Here is a 22,996-nt window from a genome sequence, read left to right on the forward strand (position 1 = left end):
AATCGGACTATTCATTCAAAAGTTATTAGGGGGAGGACAGACATACCGACTGACATTTTCTCCCATCTCAATACCCTACTTTCAAATTTTTAATTTTTCAATATTTATTTAATTATTTTATTTATTTTTGACTTTGTTTTGTTTTTTGCGATATTTTTAAGATGCATTAAGCCTTGTTTCATGTTTTTTTTCTTCTTTTTCTGACTTTTACTGGGAAAGTAGGCTAAAAAGCATTTGTTTTGGTTGACACTTTTAAAATCAAGTGAACATCAGACAGTATTATTAGTAAACTAACTCATAGCATACAACCTTTTTAGGATATTGCTTTTCCATGTACAATGCAACTTTACATGCTTATAATATCCCCTTAATTCGAATTGTTATTGACCTGCTAAGGCAGCCTTTTTCTCCTTTTTCAACAGAATCTCCCCAACTTATAGTTATGACACAGAATGCAGCTTCATTAGTTTTTCATTTGATAGTACTTAGTTTCTTTTGCAACAAATATTTAACCCAAAATTTTCATTAAAAAATGGTGTAGTGTGTCTGAATAATATTTTCAGTCGGGATAGACAAGATGCAAGCATACTTGTTTTTCTGCTCATGTCCCATCTTTACAAATGTTATGGCTTTGCACTTTGCAGGTCGCTCATAATGTGAGACATTGCTGGCTAAAGGAGTTGTTTTCTATTTATTTTGTATGTTTTAATTTTACTCATTATGTGAAGGGGGCAATTTTCATTGTGTTGCTATGCACTTGAAAGTTATATTCCCAAATGTATATTTTTACCACTTGGAGACAAATATTTATGTAATATGTTACTGATTTTGTTAAATATTTTATATTTCTGTTATATTTATTGAAGTTTTTTTTTTTTTTTTTATCATCGCACCCATCTTTATTTGTGAAACTGATATAAATGCTGTATACTTTTTTAAAATCATTTTCCAATGCTATTAATTGCACTGCAACTTCAATGGGCCAACAATAAGCCAAAATTTTCAACTAGCCTAAGTGATGGTTTTTTCTGGTCAAACTGAATTGAGAACTTGCATTATTTGTTTTTAAAAAGTCAAATAAGTTGGGTCGAATAATTGCATAAGCCAGATTTTATTCCATGACAGTCATTAAGTTTTGGCACTTGAAATATAGCTCTTTTTATTGTTACTACATAAAACAACTCTCTAATGATATCATGTCATTGATTCTTTAATGTTTTAAGATACAGCTTTAAAAAAAACTTAAGATAATGAACAGAGCTACAAAATGAAAAGATCTTTTTTGGGGGAAAAAAAAGAGCATTCTTACATATTTCTTGGATTTTTTATGATTGACAAATAGAATTTTAGTAACAGGTAGCCATACAAGTAGACACACAGGTAGCCATACTAGTAAACACATTATCAAGCTCATAGAAAATCAGGAAAAATCGTTCTAGAAATTAAGACAAAGAAACACTTGATCAATTGTTAAAATATCATTTATTATAGACCAGGTTGATTGTTTTAAACCACGTTGGTTTAGAAACCATGGTTTGAACCAAGTGGTTTTTTTTTTTTTTGCAAACTTTTATTGTTTTCCCCCAAATGTTTTCATAAATTTTACATATAATTGCAAAGAGTAAAATCTAATTAATGCAAAGTAACTAGCAAAGCTTTATAGATAAATTACAGATTTAATAAATTTAGAAACTTATATTTTTTAAGGTAATGCAAGTTGGCTAAATAGTTTTTATTTTCTTTTTTAAATCTATGCAGCTTTCTTATTAAGTACATAAATATATAAGGCAGACCAACCAAGTTTTTCTAAAATTATATGGACAAAAAAATTCAAGTATAATTTTTAATTATCATTACTTTTCAGTCTTTTGCATTTCAAAATAGTCCAAAAAGCATATTTAAACCAAAACTTCATATACTACCTAATTTGCTTGATTACTTAAGATTTATTAAGATCAATTATGTACCACTAGCATTCCCGTACCCGGCATTGCTCGGGTAATGGAATTAGCAGGGGTTAACAGTGCTTGGTGCACCTAGTTTCGAAAATCCCCTATAATAATTACTTATTACCTATAACTTTTTCTAATTTGGGGAGGATCCCGTGGCCCCTGAACTCCTTACATATATGCCTTTGTCCTTAACCGATCTTTGACTGTTATTAACGATCCTTTTAAAGTATTGATTATCTTTGCAAACACAGGCCATCCACATTTTATTGATATACCTATGTTTAAGCAAGAACTTCTTTGTATACAACATTTTTAGTTTTTTTTTCTGGTGCTAAAATTATTAAGCTGCTTGATGAACTGACTTTGGAGAAAGCTACATAACATTGGCCATGTGAAAAAAAGTCTTCTCTTAAATTGGTCCCTGCTACTTTTAATGTCTGTCCTTGTGATTTATTAATGGTTATTGCAAAGCAAACTTTAACAGGAAACTGTACTCTTCTAAATTCAAAAGGATAGTTCGCCTGTGATGATGTTCTTAAAAACTTCGTTTCTAGTTTTGAAGAAATGAAAGCAATAGACAGAAACATTATGATTTGACTTGAGAAAAGCCTCGAAGAACCACGTGAGAAACAAAAACAATATCAAATTTATAGTTCGCTATCGACCAAAAGTTGAGATGAAGTACTGAATAATGATTTGAATGGAGGAAAGCCTTCGAAAATAAGGGATTTGAATTCAATGACAGGTTTTAATTTCTCAGAAATTAAGAGGTTTTAATTAATTTCTCCCGAACTAATTCAGGTTTCGAAAAATCCTTTCTTAGTGGTTACTTTCGTAATCATGCGGACATGCCTGCCAAATTTCAAGTCTGAAGCTTCAGCGGTTTCGGCTGTGCGTTGATATATATATATATGTATATATATATGTATATATATTATATCAGGACATTGATTTTTATATATTAAGATGAAGCGATGCATAGTGAACACTAGAATATTTAAATGACAAGAGAAAGAAAAAAAAATTAAAGAAATCCAAGAACACTGATAGTAGGCATACAATTGCGCTTTTACCTGCAAACTTTTTGCATCTCAAATAGAAGATGCAGTCAGAGCAAGAAAAGAAAATACGTAAAATTATGAAAACAGAAAATATTCATGTAACACTGTGTTCTTATTAAAAAAATTTAACGCCAAATGTTCACCTTTCAAAGCACTTTTTTGATCCCAATATAATAAAAAGTCTCATGATGAATGGTGGAAGAATCAATAAGCATTAATTTTATGACAGTCTTTATTTTTAAAATATGTTAAAAGAATATTTTCATTTAAGTTTGTACTGAGGCTTTTAATTAAAATATTTTTTTTTCTTTGATAAAAAAAATTGTATTCCTAAATGCATTAAACCTGGAGAAATAATGTGTACATTGGAAAAAATAATGATTGTCTTAAAACCTACTAGTCCTGTTTCTATAATTGTTGTCACTGATACATTAAATAAAAAAATTACATGATTTGTAACTTTTAAAAATCTTTGAACAAAATATACATTGATCTTTTGGTTTTTAAAGTTGTATAGTGTACAGCAGACTTATGATTCATTTGTATATACTGCAAAATTCTTTCCATGTTTAAGAATCCTTGATTTTAATTTAACTTTTATTTTTTTCATTTATAGTATATAGTTATGATTATGAGGAAATTAATTTGCAAGAATTTATTCTTGGTTATTTGTAATTAATAATGTCTGAACTATCACAGTAAATTATTTGATTATTTATACCAAGACCCATTTACGTATTGTATTTTTTATAATAGTTAAAGATTTTCCAACAATATTCTCTTATAGAAATTTTTAAGTATGAGGAAATGAAATTACAAGATTTTACTCTTAATTATTTAATTAATTACAAAGAAATTAGGTTCAAATATGAATATTAAACTTACCTTAACAGTTAATTCATTAAATCTGCATGATTTTCCTAAAATATATTTTTTTTACAAATAGTTATAAAAAACAAATAAAGCCGGTTTGAACAAAAAAAAAACCTGGTTTAAACCAAAAAAACTTTTTTTTTGGGGGGGGGGGGGGACATCAAAAAACCGGTTTTTATACCAATCCTGATAATAGGTGCAAAAAGAGCTGTTGAAATATTGCATACTTTTTCAGATTGTCAACTAAGTATCCCTAATTCCTTCATTGATGTATTAAAAGTATCAGAAGACTTTATTTAAAATAAATTTTGCTCACAAGAAATGTTTAATTAGGGATTTCTTTAAAAAATAAATTCCTTGTTTATGTAAGTACATTGCTACATTCCATTATAAATTTTTTTCTATGTTTATGAGTTTTTGTGGGTTTTATTCTATAAAGCAATATATATGTTTTTGATTTGACTCTGTTCATAGTTCTGTTTTGTTTTTAAAATATAATTAATAAGCCAAATTTTCAAAGTCGGATTTTTTTTCGTTTTTCTAAAACTTCCAACTTATAAAAGTCTCACTGTGCATTTAAAAACTATATTGTACTAAAAAAATCAAATAAACAACTTGTTGCAGTTCTAAACAATGGTTTAAATAGTAGGTAGACTTCATAATGTGACCAAACTGTGATGCATATGTCATTTATTGTGGTTATTTGTTGTAATCGAACCTTGTTAACCCAAACACACTTAAAACATACTGCTAAGACAACCTACATTTGTGATCCCCGTCTTATGTTTTGTTCTTTATTTTTCTTTGGATAAGATGAACTACGTTAAAATGCATTACTTTTAAAATTCCTTTTGTGTTCGTTTTAACAAGGTTTGACCATTTTATGTCTTCAATACATATTTAGAATTATTTTGAAATTGCATTTATATTGAAATGTTAATGTTGCATGTTTTTGTTTATTATGAGTTGAATTCTGTTTAAAAACTATATTATGTATATTGTTCAAAGTGTTTCAGAAAAGATGAACTTGAAAAAGTAATAATAGTACACATCCAAACAAACAACTTGTGAAAAATATTTTTTTTGAATCTTAGTCTAATTCAAAGAAAAAATTTTACGGCATTGAGTTTTAACTGCAAAAATCAACAATAATTAATATAATTTACAGCCATGTGTTCTAAATGATTCAAAAATATTGTAAAAATACCTTACTGTTCAAGTAATGAGTTTTTATTTTTAGAATAACAATTCTGATTCTATCCAGTCCCAAAACCAGGGCTGATCCTTGGTTTTGGAGAAGGTCATTTCTGGAAGGGGGAATTGGGGAATTATAAGAACATTTTTGGGCATAAATCGGTCGGGGGGGGGGGATAAATTTTTCCAAATATAACTCATCAAAGTGCAGCTTTAGTATTTCTCTGCTCACTTTGTGGGTTTTTCCATGTAATGTGATTTTAAAGTACGCCAGATCAGAATGCATCTGATCTGGCTTTCTCTTATTATTATTTCAGGTACGGCAAAATGAAAATTTGTCACTTGTCTGTTTTGTCTCAGAATACCTAATTGTTTTGAAGTAGATAATAGTTATCAATTAGTTGATAGATGCATATGAAGATAATGTAAATGATTTAAAATACTCATTTCTGCTCAAAATTTGATAACTTGCAATTTTTCATAGCCAATATATGAGTTTTCATATATTAAATTGAAAATAATGTAAAATTTTAAACATAGACTTTAACTCAAGATGCAGAACTTTGCCATCCACTCATTTGTGTATTCATAATATTAAATTTAATAAAAGAGATCTGCCTGTAAGGGATAACACATAGTTTTGAATTTTTTTTTTTAGATAAAAAAATCTCACATAATATACTTGGTTTTATATTGCATTGTCACCTCATTTTTCACAACGCAAAACTAATACTGTTAAAAATTAATTTCAAAAAAGTATTGGTGTAGTGTGGGAAGATATAACATCTTTCAACACTGTATAATGGTGAACTACTAACTGAAATTTATTTCTTAAACTACTAACTGCTATAGCAAGTTCAGTCACTACATTAAGTGGAATATTCCTGCATGTATTTGTATAAAGTGTTATATAGCATTTGTTATGCTAAGCAACCAAAATTTGTTAATCAATAGCAATGTTAGACACCAAGATTAAAATTCCATTTTAATCTTGGATCTCATGTTAGTTTTTTTTTTTTTTCTTTTTAACTAAGAAAAATGTCTTAATAGTGTTTAAGTATTTAAATATGAACATACAGTCGACTCTCGATATCTCGACTTCGCTGAACTCGAATTTCCGCTTATGTCGAAGTTTTTGGATGGTCCCAAACTTCTGCTAATGTTCTTAATGGGGGTTTTTTTCGTTAACTCGAAGTTCACTCCGCTTATCTCGAAGTTTGAGACAGACATCTCTTAACATTTATTGTCCTGATTATCAGTAGCGAAACCAACTTGACCGTAAAATGACGGAGAAAATTCTGCTATTTTCACCACCTGCTCCCTTTTGTTAGGGCTTTGAAGACGGGGGCGTAATTGACAGGTCGCCACCTCTTTTGACGAGAGAAAGAGCTAAAATGCACTCGTTCACGCGTTGCTTGTTCACGCTTCGATAAGTTCTTTTCAGTGGCTCTGTTAGAACGAGTACAAAAGGGAGATAGACCAGACGTTGATAAGGGATTAGCAAGAAAGAGAGCACGTGTAATACCCCCTGGGTGAGGGCTAAACCAGTTAGTGACCCACCAATTGAACTTGGAACTGCTCACTTGAAGCTTCGCTGATCTCAGCTTTTTAGCACTCATAGCATTTAGTAAATGATTGCATGCTCAGCGTTTTGAAAAATGAGTAAGAGAAAGCTAAAAATTTTAACTATTGAAGAAAAGGTCGATTTAATTAAAGATGTAGAGAATAATCCTACCGTTAAGAAAAAGGACTTGGCCCTGAAATATGGCATACCGCCGAATACATTATCGACAATAATGTCGAACAAAGAAAAAATATTAGAACATTACAAAACAAAGGGCGGTTCTGCAAATCTTAATCGTAAAAAAATCAAGGAGTGCACATACACCGACATTGAAACGGCACTTTTGAAATGGTTTAAGAATTATGAGCATAAGCGGACTGAAATCCCTGTGAGTGGAATTCTCCTTCGTGAAAAAGCACTTGATTTTGGCAAACTCCTTGGACACATGGACTTTGTAGCAAGCAGTGGATGGCTCGAGAGGTTTAAAGCTCGTCATAACATAGTTTTTCGGAATTTACATGGAGAAGCTAAAGACGTCCCGGAAAGTCTTTGTGAAGAATGGAGAATAAGACTTTCCACCCTACTGTTTGGTTACAAAGCATCAGACGTCTTTAATATTGATGAAACCGGATTATTCTACAAATGTGTTCCCCAAAAAACTTTAATGTTCAAAGGAGAGTCCTGCGCTGGAGGAAAAATGAGCAAAGATCGCTTAACTGTTCTTGTTGGTGCCAATGCTGATGGATCAGAAAAATTACCCCTCTTAGTTATTGGTAAATCGAAAAACCCACGTTGCTTTAAAAACGTCAAATCTTTGCCGGTAAATTACAAAAGCAATAAGAAATCCTGGATGACCAGCGAGCTGTTTGAAGAATACGTGAGAAAATTGATTTGAGTTTTCATAAAAAATCTCGAGAAGTTTTGCTGTTTGTGGACAATTGTCCAGCACATCCAAAGTTAAAAAATTTAAAGTCAATTAAGCTTGAATTCTTCCCACCAAATACAACGGCAAAACTTCAGCCAGCTGATCAGGGAGTAATTCGTAATTTAAAAGTGCATTATAGGAAACGAGTAATTAGAAAGCTCATCAACGATATTGAAAATAATAAAGAGCATACAAGTTCCATATCGGTATTAGATGCTCTTCGAATGGTTTTTAGTGCCTGGCAAAATGATGTTTCCCAAGACACAATTGCTCATTGTTTTCAGAAATGCGGATTTTTTCCTTCAAGTGCTCCCAATATTGTTGATGAGGTTAACGAATGTTTGGACAACGAGTTCAGAGATGTGTTTCAAGAACAATCATTGGAACTTTCTGACTTCGTAAACATTGACTCCAAGCTCATTACCTGCGATGAACTTTGCGATGAAGATATTATTGCAGAAGTAACAGCTAAAGAAGATGGTACGGACAATGAAGAGAAAATTGAAATTTCTGAACATAATGATTTGCCAACAAATGCAGATGTTAGTAATGCACTATCGATTATTCATCGTTCTATTGAAAGTCGGGAAAATGTTCCACAGGATATATTCAATGCCATGAGTAAAATTAATGATTTCATACATAGCAGAAATATTAATTCAAAAAAACAAGCAAGTATAAAGCAATATTTATTAAATGTGAAGTAAGAAATACATTTTTTTATTAGTAATATTATTTTTGCTTATGTTCAAGTTTTACACACTTTTTTTTTTTTTTTGGGGGGGGGGGAACTAATACAAGTTTTCTCTCCTATCTGAGCATTTATGTGTGGTTTTGTTTAATTACTTTTACAATTGTTTCAAAAGGGAAATAATAGTTTTCGGTATCTCGAACTTCGGTTATGTCGAATCTTTTTCTTGGTCCCTCGTACTTCGAGATATCGAGAGTCGACTGTATTTAACTTTGAAATTTTAATGCTGAAGGCAATTTCAGTAAATTGCAAAGCTTAGAAATATTCTTTATTATGTACAATAAATAAATATACAATAAAAGTTGAAATAACTTCAAACAAAAAATAATCTATTTCCATTGTTACACAAAATATATTAAAAGAGAAAGGGGGGGGTATATACATACATACTACTATACATTTATCAATGTATAGTAGATATATATTTTAGAAAGCAAAGCAAAAAGTTTTCTTCAATATTTTGCTTTTAAATACTTTTATGAATTCCTATTCATTGTATAATATTTAAGCAAACTATCTACAACTGAATCCTCACTTACTGTTTGCTCCAGAATATATTTTTCTGGTTCTGTTTTATTGAAATTGTATAGTTAAAAAAAGACTATTACTTAAGAAAAGTTGTTTGTTATGTTTAAAAAAATTATATACTCAAACAAATCATACATTATGAATCAACTGTAAGGGGAACATATAACATTTTTAAATTAATGGACTCACACAACTAAAAGGAGATCAACTTCTGCAAAAAATATTATGAACCAAAATCTCTTCTTAGAAGAAATTTCAGTTCTGCCCCTGAAATTTTAAATAGGATTAGCATCACAAAAAGTGATGTTAAATTAGACTACCATACGTTTTATTACTAATGATAAAAAAAAACATAGGGACAAATTAAATCAACAATTTGATGTGAAAGGAGAATGATTGCTAAGGAAAACTGAAAATAAATACTCAAAGCAGGCAACATGAAAAAAAGTAATTTGAAAGAAATGTAAAACTATAAGTACATTAATGAAAATATATTTATATATTGATAACACTAGTCTTTTCCAGTTGTTCCAATGTTGCTTGGAGATTAGTATCAAACAATTCACACCTATAAAAAGAATGGAAAAGCAAATTGTTATAACACATTAAAACTTTGATTGCATCTTCAGCAAGTTCAAATAAATACGTTTTTTAATTCAATGATGTATGAAAATATTTTTAAACATATTTCATTTACTACAAGTAAGACATAAAATAACCTAAGATAGTCAATTAACATCATTTGATTCCTTAATATATTAATAATAATAAAATCTATTCACATTAATTTAATGAGAAATTCATTCAAAACTGAACAAGACTACTTTTTATGCACCAACTTTGACTTTGTAGGATGGGTTATTTCTCAGCTTAGGCTCTGAATTAGTTGAGTCTAAAAAATCTGAGGTAATTGGGTCTCACACCATCTCTGATTACTGAAAACTGTTTCTATCCGAAAAATTCTTAACAATTAAAATTTTAAACTATTTGGACAACATAAAGACTTTTATTTCCTTGTACAATAGAAAGGAAATATTGTCTTTGCAAAAAACTATTTCAAATTCCAAAAAAAAATTTTCATTTTAATTATTGCTGAATGATCTTTCATTAGTTTCTTTTCATGATGTCGGAAAATGTTTATGTGTGTAAGCTTGTAGGGACAACCCCCCAAAAAAATGTATTTTGAATGTAATTGATTCGATTTTTACGAGTTTTGTCAAGGCATCTGTATCTATAACATTGCGTTACTAACATCACAACAATGTAACCTAAAAAGTTTTAATCATAGAAGGTTGAAATTTCATATTTACGTCTCATACGGCAGTTGTGCACTTCCCTTTCTTATTGCAATTGGATATTCCAAAACAGCTGTAAATTTTTTCGTCGTGGCAAAACAATGTTATTTTTAAGTTATTTTTTGTATTAAGTTATTATCTCAAGGAGTTACTGATTCTCTCTAATAGTCAATATGTCATGCCACTTGGTGACTGTTGTTGACACCTACTTCTGAATACGTTTTTATTACTTTACTGTATGTAGTTAAGGAAGTTCAAAAGACTTCCATTTTCAGGTTATAATGCAAATCATTTTTTAGCAAATAAAAAATATTAATAGAAATATAAATAAAGCACCTCAAATTAAACAAGACCTCAGACTTATGGGCCTTGGATTTTTGAGACTATTGTATTTCAAATGTACCATTGTAACAATTATTTCAAAATAAAATACATCTCTTAAAAGAAAAAATTATCAGTTTTGAAAATAGCAAAACCCATTCTGGAAATCCAAACTGTTATGCGCAACAGTTCATTATATTCCAACTACCAAGAGCTTTCTTTGAATGGGAAAAGTTTCCACCCATACAGAATCCAGTGAATTAACAGTTAGAACCCTAGTAATTGATAGTAATAAAAGTTAAGTGTGAGAAAATAGATTTGCATTTTAATAATTATTTGTATGAAAAACAAGTTTTTGTGAGTCTTTTTTTTATGTTAAGCCCTAAATATATTTAATTTTCAGAGTGCATAAATTGAATCAGATTGTAGAATCAAACTTTAATGTTAAGTCTGCAAAAACAAATCAGCCTGAATTTTTAAATATGACGTTATCTTTTGGAGAGGAAGTTTGAATTTTACCCATAGGCAGTACTAGGGCACTTTTTCTAATTGGCAATTGACTAATTCAAATTATTTTATAATTCAAAACTAATATTTACATACAGCATCCTAACCATGGCACTTCCAACACAACGTATGTTAAAATTATGTTGTTAATTCAAATGTATTGAGCTGTTTTCAAAAATAGAATAAAAGTTAACTTCACATTTTATTCCGCATTTTTAGCATAAGGATAAGAAAATTCTTCAACACTCAAACTTGAAATTGCAGTATGATTATCTCAAATCACAGTCACATGAAAATGTGTGCAGTATATTATTACCAAACAGAAAGATTCAAAGTCCTTTACAAGATGATAGTCTGTTATAATTTTATTGCAAGAATGAATATCATATTGTTAAACTGAGAGTTTTCTAAAAGGTATTGTTAAAAATGATTCTTTAATTGAGATCTGATTCAGTGTTATAAATAACAGATTTAAAAAAAAAAAAATACTTAGCACTTTTCATAATGCACTCAAAAGGACAAAATAACTTTTCTGGGGCAAAATGGACAATTTAAGTATTTCTGTAGTTATCAATTATTCCAAGAAAATGACACCACAAATGAAGTACGGCTCAAGTCCGGTAGAGAATTTCTAATCATTATATTATCTTATCATAAATTTGAGTATTGATACAAGCATATTTTTCAGAGAAAGTTTGGTTTCAAATGACTTGCCCTGCACTTTTCTTCGTTTTGTCGTATCATTTTCTTGGAATAATTGAAAACTACAGAAATACTTAAATTGTCCATTCTGCCCCAGAAAAGTTATTTTGTCCTTTTGAGTACATTATGAAAAGTGCTTAGTATTTTTTTAAGAGCAGAATATTACTCTTTCATTACAGGTTTTCTGAATCTCTACACCATTAAAGTATTTTGAAAAAATTTTACTATAGGGCATTTGGTGAAAGGGGGGGGGATGAACAAAAACAAATTACACTAAAGCCAATATGAGCAAGTGACGATGTGCTTCCCTTTTCTCCTCCCTCGCTTTTCCTCTCTGTCGATTAATGTCAACGATTTATCGAACAAGCAATTTTTATTTTGATTAATCTTGACTTGCAGAAGAATGCTTAACTTTTAAATGGGTTTGTTTGCCTATTTTTCTTCATACTTTTGTATTCTCGACTACCCGCATATAAGGCCTCAAAATAGATTTTTTTTTCCTTTTTTCAACCCCCCGAACCCCCTAATATAGAAGATATTCTACATCCTACCTAAAGGGCTTCTCTCCTGTTATCCTTCCCACTACAAAGGGGAATATAAAAAAAAAAGAAATTTGAAATAACTAAAAGAAGCAGGTGAAATAAAAAACGAAACAAAAACATGAGAGCTGTGTCAAAAGACACATAAGGGGGAAAATGTTCTGTTTCACCTATGACAAAAATGTCCTGCCCGCAAAAGGGAAAAACGTACCTGCAACAGCTCAGTGCCCACAAAAGTCTAAATCTGACTCTGTAAGAGAGTTAAGAACTTTTACTTCTATGTGAAATATTTTTATGCGTGTATGTGTGTATATGCATGTGTGTGCGTGTGTATATGCATGTGTGTGCGTGTGTATATGCATGTGTGTGCTTGGGCAGTGTGCGAAACCGGGCCCCTCCCAAAAAAAATTTCTGGATAAGCCTTGGTGCACGCCCCTGGCTGCAAACAGTGCTGTAGTTGGGGGAGCTCGTCTATTTATAGGGTAGATGTTATGGTGATGGATTTTTGTTAAACCAAAAGAAGACATTTTTTATTTTAGAATAAGATGGTTCAAAACTATTAATACAGTTAGAGTTATAAATCAATTTTTTTTTTAAAATTAAATTTGTGATTTACCTAATAGGCATCTCTAATGAATAGAAAGGATTTTTTAAAGCATAATCTGCATATAACTCATAAATCTTCTTCAATAAATTTTCTATTCCAGCTTGCTTAGGATCAGCAACAACAATAAGTTTTGTACCTGAAAAATAAAACCTTTAATCAGTATATAATAAGTACATTACTATCGATCGCTTTTCAAAGCAAATCTTTATTCAAAAAATGATATTAAGCAATAAGGAATGCTAGACCCAAACTAAGTATTAATTTGGTTTGAAATAGACTGCAAAATTGAATTTATCTTCACTGAAGCTACTGTTTCAGTTTTTAATTCTCAAAAACAATATTAAAAAATGTATTTTTTTTTTGCTTCCACTCAGAATAAAAAAGTTTTAACCACTAAAGAAACAAATTTATTATGCAGAAGCTTTTCACTTCCTTTTTTTAAAAAAGGAAGTACTGTATTCGCAAAAACATTTTCACTCAAAAATCGACCTTAATTTCCATTTTGCTCACCCCTGAATGAATGTTTAGTTTTTTTTCGACTCGACCACACGTGGATAAGAGCCTAAGAATGTATAGACACGTGAAATAACCATTTTGACGATTCCTGAGTTAATTACAATGAGTTTCTCGTGATGTCTGTATGTACGTATGTGAGTACATGCGTATGTATGTCGCATAACTCAAGAACGGAATGTCCTAGAAAGTTGAAATTGGGTAAGTAGACTCCTAGTGGGGTCTAGTTGTGCACCTCCCCTTTTGGTTGCATTCGGGTGTTTCTAAAGGGGTTTTTTGCTTCTTTGGGGGGGGGGGAATCATTGTTAATTTCGATGTAAACTCAAGTGGTGTTATAATTTGGCGGACACTTGGAGATATATTGCCAGTCTTTTGGTTGCCAAGTTTTGGCTACAAATTTGGCTTTTTTCAATTTGGCTACTGTTGGTGATATTTAGAGAGTAAACTATTGAATCACATTAAAACTGCCCATAATGAGAAAATGACATTAAATTGGAATAAATAGAAGTCATGTGATGCACACATCAGCTCATTTTATTTATTTTTTTATACTAGAATTCTAGGTTAATGTTTTTTTTTTCATTTTCATGAAGGCAATCAGTTAAAACATTCCTGAAACATCTCGAAAATTATACACACCATTTAAATATGCTTCTCAGACTTGCAAAAATGTAAAACTGTATTTTTCCTTCCTTATCCGCCTTGATCTTAGTTGACACCAGCTATGCAAGATTTGAAGTTTGACACCAGCTATGCAAGATTTGAAGTTCAATAAACAAGTTAATACGTAAAATGGCACAATGTGCATAGAGTACGAATACAAGCATTTAAAAGAGACTTAAAAACTCAGAAAATAGCTGTTTTGGGGCTACCAAATGCAAGCTCCCTCATCAGTGCATAAAAAGATGAATGAATGGGGCTTATCAATGCAAACCAAGCGACAAATGAACAAAAAATGAAAGGAAAGGAATCTTTCCTTTCATTTTTCGTATCTCATTCCTTGCATTTGATAGCCCCGAAACAGCTGTTTGCTGAGTTTTTAACTCTCTTTTAAATGTGTTTATTCGTACTTTATACACTTTTTGTCATTTTACTTATTCCACAGTACAAAGTTTTCGACTGCTTTTTTACAAACAAGTTAGTGTTTAGCAGTAGCTAAATTCACGATGCAACTTAAGGTTATAGATTTGGCTCAGTACCAGAAAATCTCATATTCTCACTAATGTGGCAGCATTGTTACTTGAGAAACCAGGAAGCAAAGCAGTCGTTATGAAGCATTTTTATTTTACAAATTCCAGTCTGTTAGCTACCATGCCATTTGACTATGAGCTCTCAAATACTTCATTACTGTACATATCAAAGTGTCGCATTAACTACACTAAAGTGGTTCAAACCAAATTAAAATGATATAGATGGTACCAAAGACAGTCTTAACCAGTCAGAAGTCTAAAATTCACCACAGCAGAGGCTTGAGGAGAGTAAATAACAGGGTTCTTTTCACAAGAAAAAAAAACTACAGTTCTTTTCCCTGCAGGAAATCTAGGCCTCAGTGCAGAAGGATTGTTTGTAGATACACATAATCTCAAATTTGGCAGAATGTAATAACAATGGTATAAATTTCTTTTGAAATAAATTCATAAGCAAGAAGATGCACCTTTTCATAACCTTGAGGTCCACAATATGAGGATACCCACTGGAGAACAACTCTCCATTTTGTCTATCTTAAAAGATCTCTGAAGAGCTGCACACGAGAATTCTTTGACTCCTGGCTACTGGAGAGAGAGCCTGTAAAGAAGAGGTGGAATTCAAGGGAAAAACCACCATTTCATATGAGTATGATGGGTTGAAAGTTGCTGTAAAAAAATAATAATTGGTTGTGGAACTTTGCTTGTGGATGATAAGTTTCTTCTTTTCCTCTTATTCAATATGTCAATGTGCAGCAGCCATCTCACCATATTTTTTTTTTTCATACGGTTTTCCTTTTTTACAAGTCTGAGAAGCATATTAAAATGGTGTGTCATAATTTTTGAAATGTATCACTGATTGCCTTCATAAAATTGAAAAATTATAGAAATTCTCCAGGAACAAGCTTTCTCCAAGGTTCTCTCAATTTAGAAATCAAGAAATAAAGCTTTCCAGGCACATTATAAAACCACTGAGGTTCTTGCTAACAGCAAAGAAGAATAAATTAATAGTTACCATTCATACAAACAGCACACTATTTTGAACATAAAAAATACAGATGCATAAAAGTATTTTGGCATTTGATTTTTGAAGCTACAGAAACTTGAGAGTATATTCCAATTTACCAGTTTACAATCTTAGTGACACAAAACAATTAAGTATTGAACAAAACAGAAAAAGTTTTTTTTACGCCATTATGTCATTTTAAATCATTTTTCCTAGTGGCTTTGACTTATTGAAATGTCATTGCATAAATATTAAACAATAAGATTTAGCCAATTTTCTTCACTGTGATTGGTGGAATTTTCTTGTTTTGTGATTCAATTTTGAGTCAAAATCTAAAACTGCAGAGAATACACTGCTGCGTGGATATTGCACATAGGGAAAAAAAATTTAAAGAGAAAACTATCAACAACAGACAGATGAGAAAAGATGTGTAAAAAATCTGTGACTAATATCATCTTCATTTAATTCAATTTTAGTTGCTTATTACAAACTGACCTGAGGTGCTAAAATGGAGCTTGATACCATTTTTTACTAATTAAATCATGCTCATTTTACATCTTTTGTAATTGGTTTTCTCAACTTATGTAACTACTTTGTGTACCCGTATACAACTACTATAAAGAGTGATCAAGCTGCAGACACAAAAAAAGACAAAAAAAAAGAAAAAAACATTTAATATTTAAAAATTGAGGCCAATTTAATACCATAGTAATTTTGTTAATTGTGCAAACAATCAGCCATTTTAATGATTAGTGGGAACATAATATTAAGCTCTCTTAATTAAAGTATGGCTTAATTAGTAGTTTCAAATGTATGTTAAAAAATAGTATTTAGTAAATTTGAGGCTATACTGGCAATTTATAATTTTGGTAGAATGCCTATTATTGATGTATTTCTCCTCCATCATTTATTTTCACCTCAGAAATAATGATAAGGTCTGTCACAGAGGTGAGATTCACGGATGTGAGAAATTTTCCATTAATATAGGCCTAATAGATACATTTTGCAGGGATTTTTTTTTCTTCCTTGCTACAATCTGCACATGTTAAGCATATGGAAACATGTTCACTTTTTTTTTTTTTTAACATTAATTTGCATCCCTGAAATTAATGTTCACGGAGGTGAGGAGTCAGAATAACCATACTAAGTTTTTGAAGCAAAATCTATCTTTTTGTTTTTTGACAAAAACCTCACAACTTCTATGGCTGAAAATAAACAAGGGGGCTCTCTTGTATCATGGAAAATAAAATTTGATGTCATTACTGCCACGTATTAATGAGGAAAATTTGGAGGGAAAAATGAGGAATGAATTTTGTGTTTAGGTAACGGAGGTGAGAATTTATTGTGTGACATGACTTCTTGTCCTACTAAAAGGAACCAAAACACAATATTAAAATATTAAATATACTTAAACAATTAGTATTTGAGACACTTGTGAAAGTAATAATTAATAAATAAGTATATACTGTCCGATCTTTTAACGCGAAACCTTACTCGAATTTGCACATGCATCAGGTCTCTTCTGACTTTATCAAAACAGGGGTGATAGCAAGAAGTAAGTAAAGAGCAAGTAAAAACTGAATGCATCAAGAAGTGCACTTCTTTAAACCATCATCCCTTTTTCAATTGGAGCCGTTCGCAGCTGCTAGTCGCAGAGTTCGAGAACAGTACTTTTAATTTAACAAGTTATTAAGCAACATAAACAGTCACACAAGGTGTGCGACATGCCAGGGAGGTGAGAATTCATATGTTGTTGTTGTCGTGTCTAATGACGTCCAGAGTCCGAAAGGTTTAGATGCCTCCAAAAGTCTTGATAACAAGATCTGCTAATTCTGGAGCCCGATTGCTGTACAGGATTTCAATTGGTGGTGCTCCAAGTTGGAGGAGGGAGCGAATAATGGCCTGACAATTAAAAACATGATCAAGGCCTGAGTTGTAAATAGGGACAGTGCTTGCAGATGGGATAGGATTTATTATTAGTTGGTAATATCTTCATGTCCTTGAAATGTCCAGTGCGTAGCCTAGCTATTGTAGAAGAGAGGTTTCTTGGGCAGTGAAGGTCGGGGATAGTTGCCTTGCTTTAAAGCTGATCGTAGATCCTTCGCCTGGCAACAGCATTCACGTCTGTGAAGGTGGCTGTTAAAGGTTCATCTTGGTCACGTGCTTCCTTTGCTAGGGCATCTGCACACTCATTTCCCTCGATTTCGACATGATCAGGGATCTACTGGAGAACACAAGTTATGTTGAGTGAGTGGAGAAGAAAAATAATTTCTTGCGTCAGTCTTCTCACATCGTTACGTATGGCTTTGAGTGCTGATTTTGAGTAGGAAAAGATCACAATTTCTTCCATTTGGTCTTTAGGAGTAGGGGAAGAGAGACAATAAGAAAGAGCCGCTTTAATAGCAATGAGTTCGCTGGTGAAGTTATTCACATGTTGTAAACCAAAAATATACTAAAATAAAAATAGTTATTCAAAAATTGGTGGCAGGTTTAAATAGATATATTTTTGATGAAATTAAAAATCATTGTTGAATGAATTGTTCTTTAAAGTTTTTAATGTAAAAGGCGTGTGACAGAAAAGTTACTTTTTGAAGAATGACCCCTATGTATCAACAAAAAAAAACAATTGATAACCTTTTTTAATGTCAATGGAATTGAAATTACCACTACCTCAGTCATTTACACACATCATCACAGCAACTAATATAAGAAGGATATGAGTTTTTTCATTCTCTAACTATTAATCTTGATTGTTTAAGTTGCATCTCCAAAAAAAATTTATTTTCTTCCTTTTCTGTATCAATGCCCCAATGCTAAAATAAGTTTTGACTTATTAAATTCAAATAAATTTCAATAAATACCGAATGAAACATCAAGGTTTTTTTTTTTTTTTTTTAAATAAATAAGTCTTTTAGAAACCTCTGAATTAGAAACTCTTTTCTCACCTGTAATAGTTTGATAACAATACAGCTTAAATGTGTCAGCTTCTATTACTTCAATTCCAGAGCAGTGTGGCTCAGGTGATAGTTGAGAAGCAATTGCAAATAACCTAAAGAACCAAAAATATGTGTTCAAAACAATAAATTAAACTGAACTTTTAACGTTACAGAAAATTGGAACGTGAGAAACAGTACAAAATCAATTTGATCATATATTTATTTGGACCTATGTTATCTAAATCCTGGGATACTGAAGTTCAGTTATTGTTCTTTTTGGTGGCAGCAATTAGAATATACATTGACAAGACAGGGTTCTGCTTGTGAAATTTTTGGATTTTATCTTAACAGCAAGGTACTGCTGCCTTTTACATGCTGTTGCATGAAATTTAGAATTACCCGATTATTTTATTATTATTGGTAAAACATATTTTATAAAATGCCTATAATTGCATTTTGGTGCAAAGTAGTCAATAGCACAGCCAGAGAATACCTTCTGGGTGGGGTTTCTGCTCATTACCACCCTTATATGGAAAAAAACTATACTGCATTATGTTTGGCAATATGTGTCAAAACCGAGGATTCTGGGAGGGGTTTTGAACCCAAAACCTTCCTTTGGCTGCACTACTGAAATAGTACTGAGAAAAAAAATGATATGTGATGGTATTTAATTTCAAAGTTGACTTGCAATGGACATAAACCTTGTTGCACGTTTTCTCTTTTACGTATGTATTAAAGATTTTTATTCTTTTCCAATAAAGGATATACTAAAGATACATTGAACTGTCTTTAAATATTCAATCGTACTTAACTACCGATCAAAAAATGAAGAAATTTAAACTAATATAATTATTTCTGACTTATTGTATTCCCTATTGCACTTCCAAGTTTATGTAAATTTGGCTTTGAAAAACATTATATTATATTTTAACATATTGTTTCTCTCTTTCTCTATCTTTCATCAAGGAATAAATTAGTGACCGCAAGTGCTCCAAGGGCGCCCATATAGGGGGGTAAGGGGGCCTGAGCCCGCCCCCCCCCCTAGAGATTAGAACTTGTTTGCTTTTAGTAATTTTTTTTTTTTTTGCACAAATGCAAAAACATTTCTTCTCCAGACGTTAATGAATAAGTTAATAAAACTGTCAAATTTTAATGACTAATCTGTCCTGAAACTGTATTCCATGGGAAAATATCCCGCTAAACCACGGAGAAAATATCTGAGCCCCTCCCACCTTACAATTTTGCATATATGCACCCATGAAGTGATCAGAAAAAAGAAAAAAAAAGGTTGGCTGCAATTTGAACTTTGACAATATTTTTTATGCAAAAATTTCTCAAGAAAATCTGGTATACTAGATATGCATTTTCATCATCAGTGTGGTCTACTGCAGACTTAGGTAAAATGAAAAGCTTTCTGTGAACACAAATCCTAACTGGAAAATTTTCTGTAAATAATTATTTTAACACAAATCCTAACTGGAAAATTTTCTGTAAATAATTATTTTGCCTAAACACCCTTGAATAAAGAATTAAATTTACATTCATATATGAAAGAGACAAAAAAAAAAGTGCTTTAAATCTTTTTATTTATTTATTTATTTTTTTTTTTTTTTTTTGCAATAACATATAGTTTGTGCTAATTTTTCACCAACTGAAGAAAACTGACAAAACCATTTCATTTTCACACATGTAATTTAAAGGGCTTTTGGAAAAAGGCTTTAACAGAAATAAACTGGGTTTTTCTAAAAATTTCCTTTTTTTAATTAACGTTAGCAATTCGAAAAAAATTTCTGCAGAGCCAAAAATTTTCTGCGAACACTGTTCGTGCATTTGTCTATATTATGCAAGACCGGTCTACTGTTAGGTTCCCAGGGTTATCTGTTGATTTGACGCACTTTCATTTCTCTTGAAATATCTAATGTCTCTATAATAAAAAAAAACTAACCATGGACCTCTTGACTTTCTAATGGTACCCCTTTAGACTTCAGGCAAATGAAGGGAAATACAAACAGTTTGCAGTCTAGGATTGCAAGGTGAAAATTGAGGAAAAAAAGCCAAATGGATATGAAATTAGCCAAAAATAGTAAACTGTATGAAAATTGCCCTCCCTTTCCAAGATATTTTGGAAATTGCTAGACTCAATAAAAACTCACAAGGGCATAAAGGGTCAATATTATAAAAATGAAAAACAAAGAGTGAAATCTATGACATTTGACAACTACTACTAATGGGAAACTTTTGATTTCAGAGTTCTGAAATATTTTCCCAATATTTAGAATCTTGTCTTAAAATGTGACAAACAAACAGTTAAATCAGGTGCCCTAAACAGTCAAGTGTACAATATGAAAACCAGTTTGGTGAGGCAACCCTTAAAATAGGTAAAAGAGATTTGAGACTTTAATTTGACCATTGTTGGTGAGTTTTTGGATATTTTTTTTTCTTTTTGTCCATCTATGATGAATATTAAGTTAAATGTAGATGCACACTTTGAAACTTACATAAAGCTGTAAGGAACAAAATGTAAATTGCTTAAACGATCAATGAACGGATTGCCGAAAAAGTAGCCAAACACTGGTTTGGCTTATGCTTTTGAGTTATTTCTTGCCAAATGTTATGAAAACTAGCCAAATTGGCTAATATTAGCCAATCCTGGCAACCCTGGTGTTGTCCACAAGGGGAAGAAATGTCTTCAGAAGAATGAAGCTCTCAAATCACTATTTGGAAATAAGAAGTAAAAGAAAAAAAAACTTTTGCAATAAAAAATAAATGATTTTTCAAATGGCAGTGTTAGCTATGCATCAGAAGTTCAGATATCGTAGTAGAAATTTCATATTGAGGAGTAGCCTTTGAAAGTTCGAAACATTATATGCAATTAAGTTTTTTAAACACTAATAAAGAAGCATGATTTTTAAAAAATTAAAAAGTTGAATCTTTTGTACTTTCACTTACGAATGGAAGGTACTTGATAAAACAATTTTCTCATTAGTTCCAAGTCTGGGTCGCCCAAATTTGATATTGATTGGGTAATTTTGTTCATCTTTCAAGACTTCAAATACATCTCGCCCATCATTCAGCTTCTTTCCTATGACTGGTATGCCATTGATAGATAAGACAATATGGCCAACTAAAACAAAAAGATTAAATGAAATATATTCAATTCGAAAAATTGTGGTTTAGATTTATTAAATTAATTAGTCGTCTTTGATGCAAAGGTAAATATTTGATACAGCTCTTGAAAAGTACAATGTTGAAACATTCAATATATGAACAAATACTAGTAACAGGGCCATATGCAAGGAGGTGGTTTTTAGAGTTCAAACCCCCTCCGAAATTTTTCATTCAAAGAAATGCTTTCCATTATTTATTTATTTTATTTATTTATTTACATTTTGGAGACAAAAATAATATTGTTGTTATTATTATTATTTCAATTTCATTTGTGAAATAAAATTAGTATGACTGAAAAATTGTACAAACTCATTGTGTGTTTATGGTAGTTATTGAGAAAATCATTTATTATGTAACTATATGGTGTTTTGTAAGAACATCCTCTCCCTCCATTTAGATAATCTGTTGTAACAAAAATCAATGCAATGCACATGAAACCAAATTTAATAGACCATATAAATGTTTCAAAAAATGTGTTTGGTAAAACCCCCTCCGAAACAAATGTCTGGTTACGATTCTGGCTTTTATTTAAGTACAGTCATACTTTGAAGAGCAGAAAATTTCGGCTCCTTCAAATTTATATTTGGATATTAACAGGAAACTTTAATGTCAAGCAGTAAACGTTCATCTTTGTGTGCATGTACTCTAAATATGGGGACATTTCCATCACTGAGATTTTGCAGAGGTAAGTCAATTTTGGACAAGAATACAGAAACATTGGCAATGCCAGAAAATATTAGCGCTCAATCTTTGGCGTCAAAAAATTTTGTGACTGCTGAAAAGACTATCAAGAATCTGGGTTACCGAAATCTACCCCTCTTCCCAGACGTCTCATTTTCGGCGTAAATAATTTTATTTTGGTAATCCCGCTGATTTATAGTAACCCTATGTAAATAGATGTTTCTGATCTCTTTCTTTAGATTTGCAAAGAAAAATACCTCTCGTGCAGACGCTGGAGTCAAAAATTGACGTCAATGAAGAAAGAACGGGATCGCCAGATTCCCAATTATCGAAATCTTCCCCAAATATTTATTATGCAACTTTGAGCGTCACGGTGTTTTCTCATTTACCTTTGATTGTGTCGATTTGGCCAAACGTTACCATTGTCCTATTATTAGTGTATTCAAGCACTAATTCGAGAGGATAACTGAAAGTTTTTTCGCATTCAATTGGTACGACATTATGATCGTACTGATAAATCATTCCACCCGCTTTACTAACTATATATACGCTCACAGACATGTTGTGTCACAAACGAAAGTTCAGAGAGTGGAAATTTTATAAATGTGGAGAGAGAAATCACAATAATTTCTTTAAATTGATCATTTACATTGAAAATAGTGTTCACAAGTAACAAAGCAAGAGGAGTG

At 31.3% G+C, this 22,996-nt stretch overlaps 1 protein-coding gene across 1 annotated transcript; it reads right to left on the reverse strand.

The window, feature by feature from the left end:
- Positions 1-8,584: 8,584 nt before the first annotated feature.
- LOC129224240 (trafficking protein particle complex subunit 4-like) lies at positions 8,585-22,996 on the reverse strand. Its single transcript, XM_054858669.1, has 5 exons — positions 22,697-22,996; positions 21,408-21,582; positions 18,468-18,571; positions 12,829-12,955; positions 8,585-9,416 (listed from the first exon to the last, which is right to left on the reverse strand). The coding sequence occupies exons 1-5, from the start codon at positions 22,866-22,868 to the stop codon at positions 9,344-9,346; spliced, it is 651 nt and encodes a 216-aa protein (XP_054714644.1). The 5' UTR covers positions 22,869-22,996; the 3' UTR covers positions 8,585-9,343.

This window comes from Uloborus diversus, chromosome 1 (genome assembly GCF_026930045.1).
Source record: "Uloborus diversus isolate 005 chromosome 1, Udiv.v.3.1, whole genome shotgun sequence".
Classification (NCBI taxonomy): domain Eukaryota; kingdom Metazoa; phylum Arthropoda; class Arachnida; order Araneae; family Uloboridae; genus Uloborus; species Uloborus diversus.

What these genes read in the sequence shown, in the direction of transcription:
- LOC129224240 (XM_054858669.1), bottom strand. Translation starts at nt 22,868, where the DNA reads ATGTCTGTGAGCGTATATATAGTTAGTAAAGCGGGTGGAATGATTTAT. An exon ending in CCAAATCGACACAATCAAAG is followed by an intron (nt 21,583 to 22,696) that starts GTAAATGAGAAA and finishes TTTTTGTTTTAG; the next exon opens with TTGGCCATATTGTCTTATCT. An exon ending in TCATTAGAGATGCCTATTAG is followed by an intron (nt 9,417 to 12,828) that starts GTAAATCACAAA and finishes TTCTTTTTATAG; the next exon opens with GTGTGAATTGTTTGATACTA.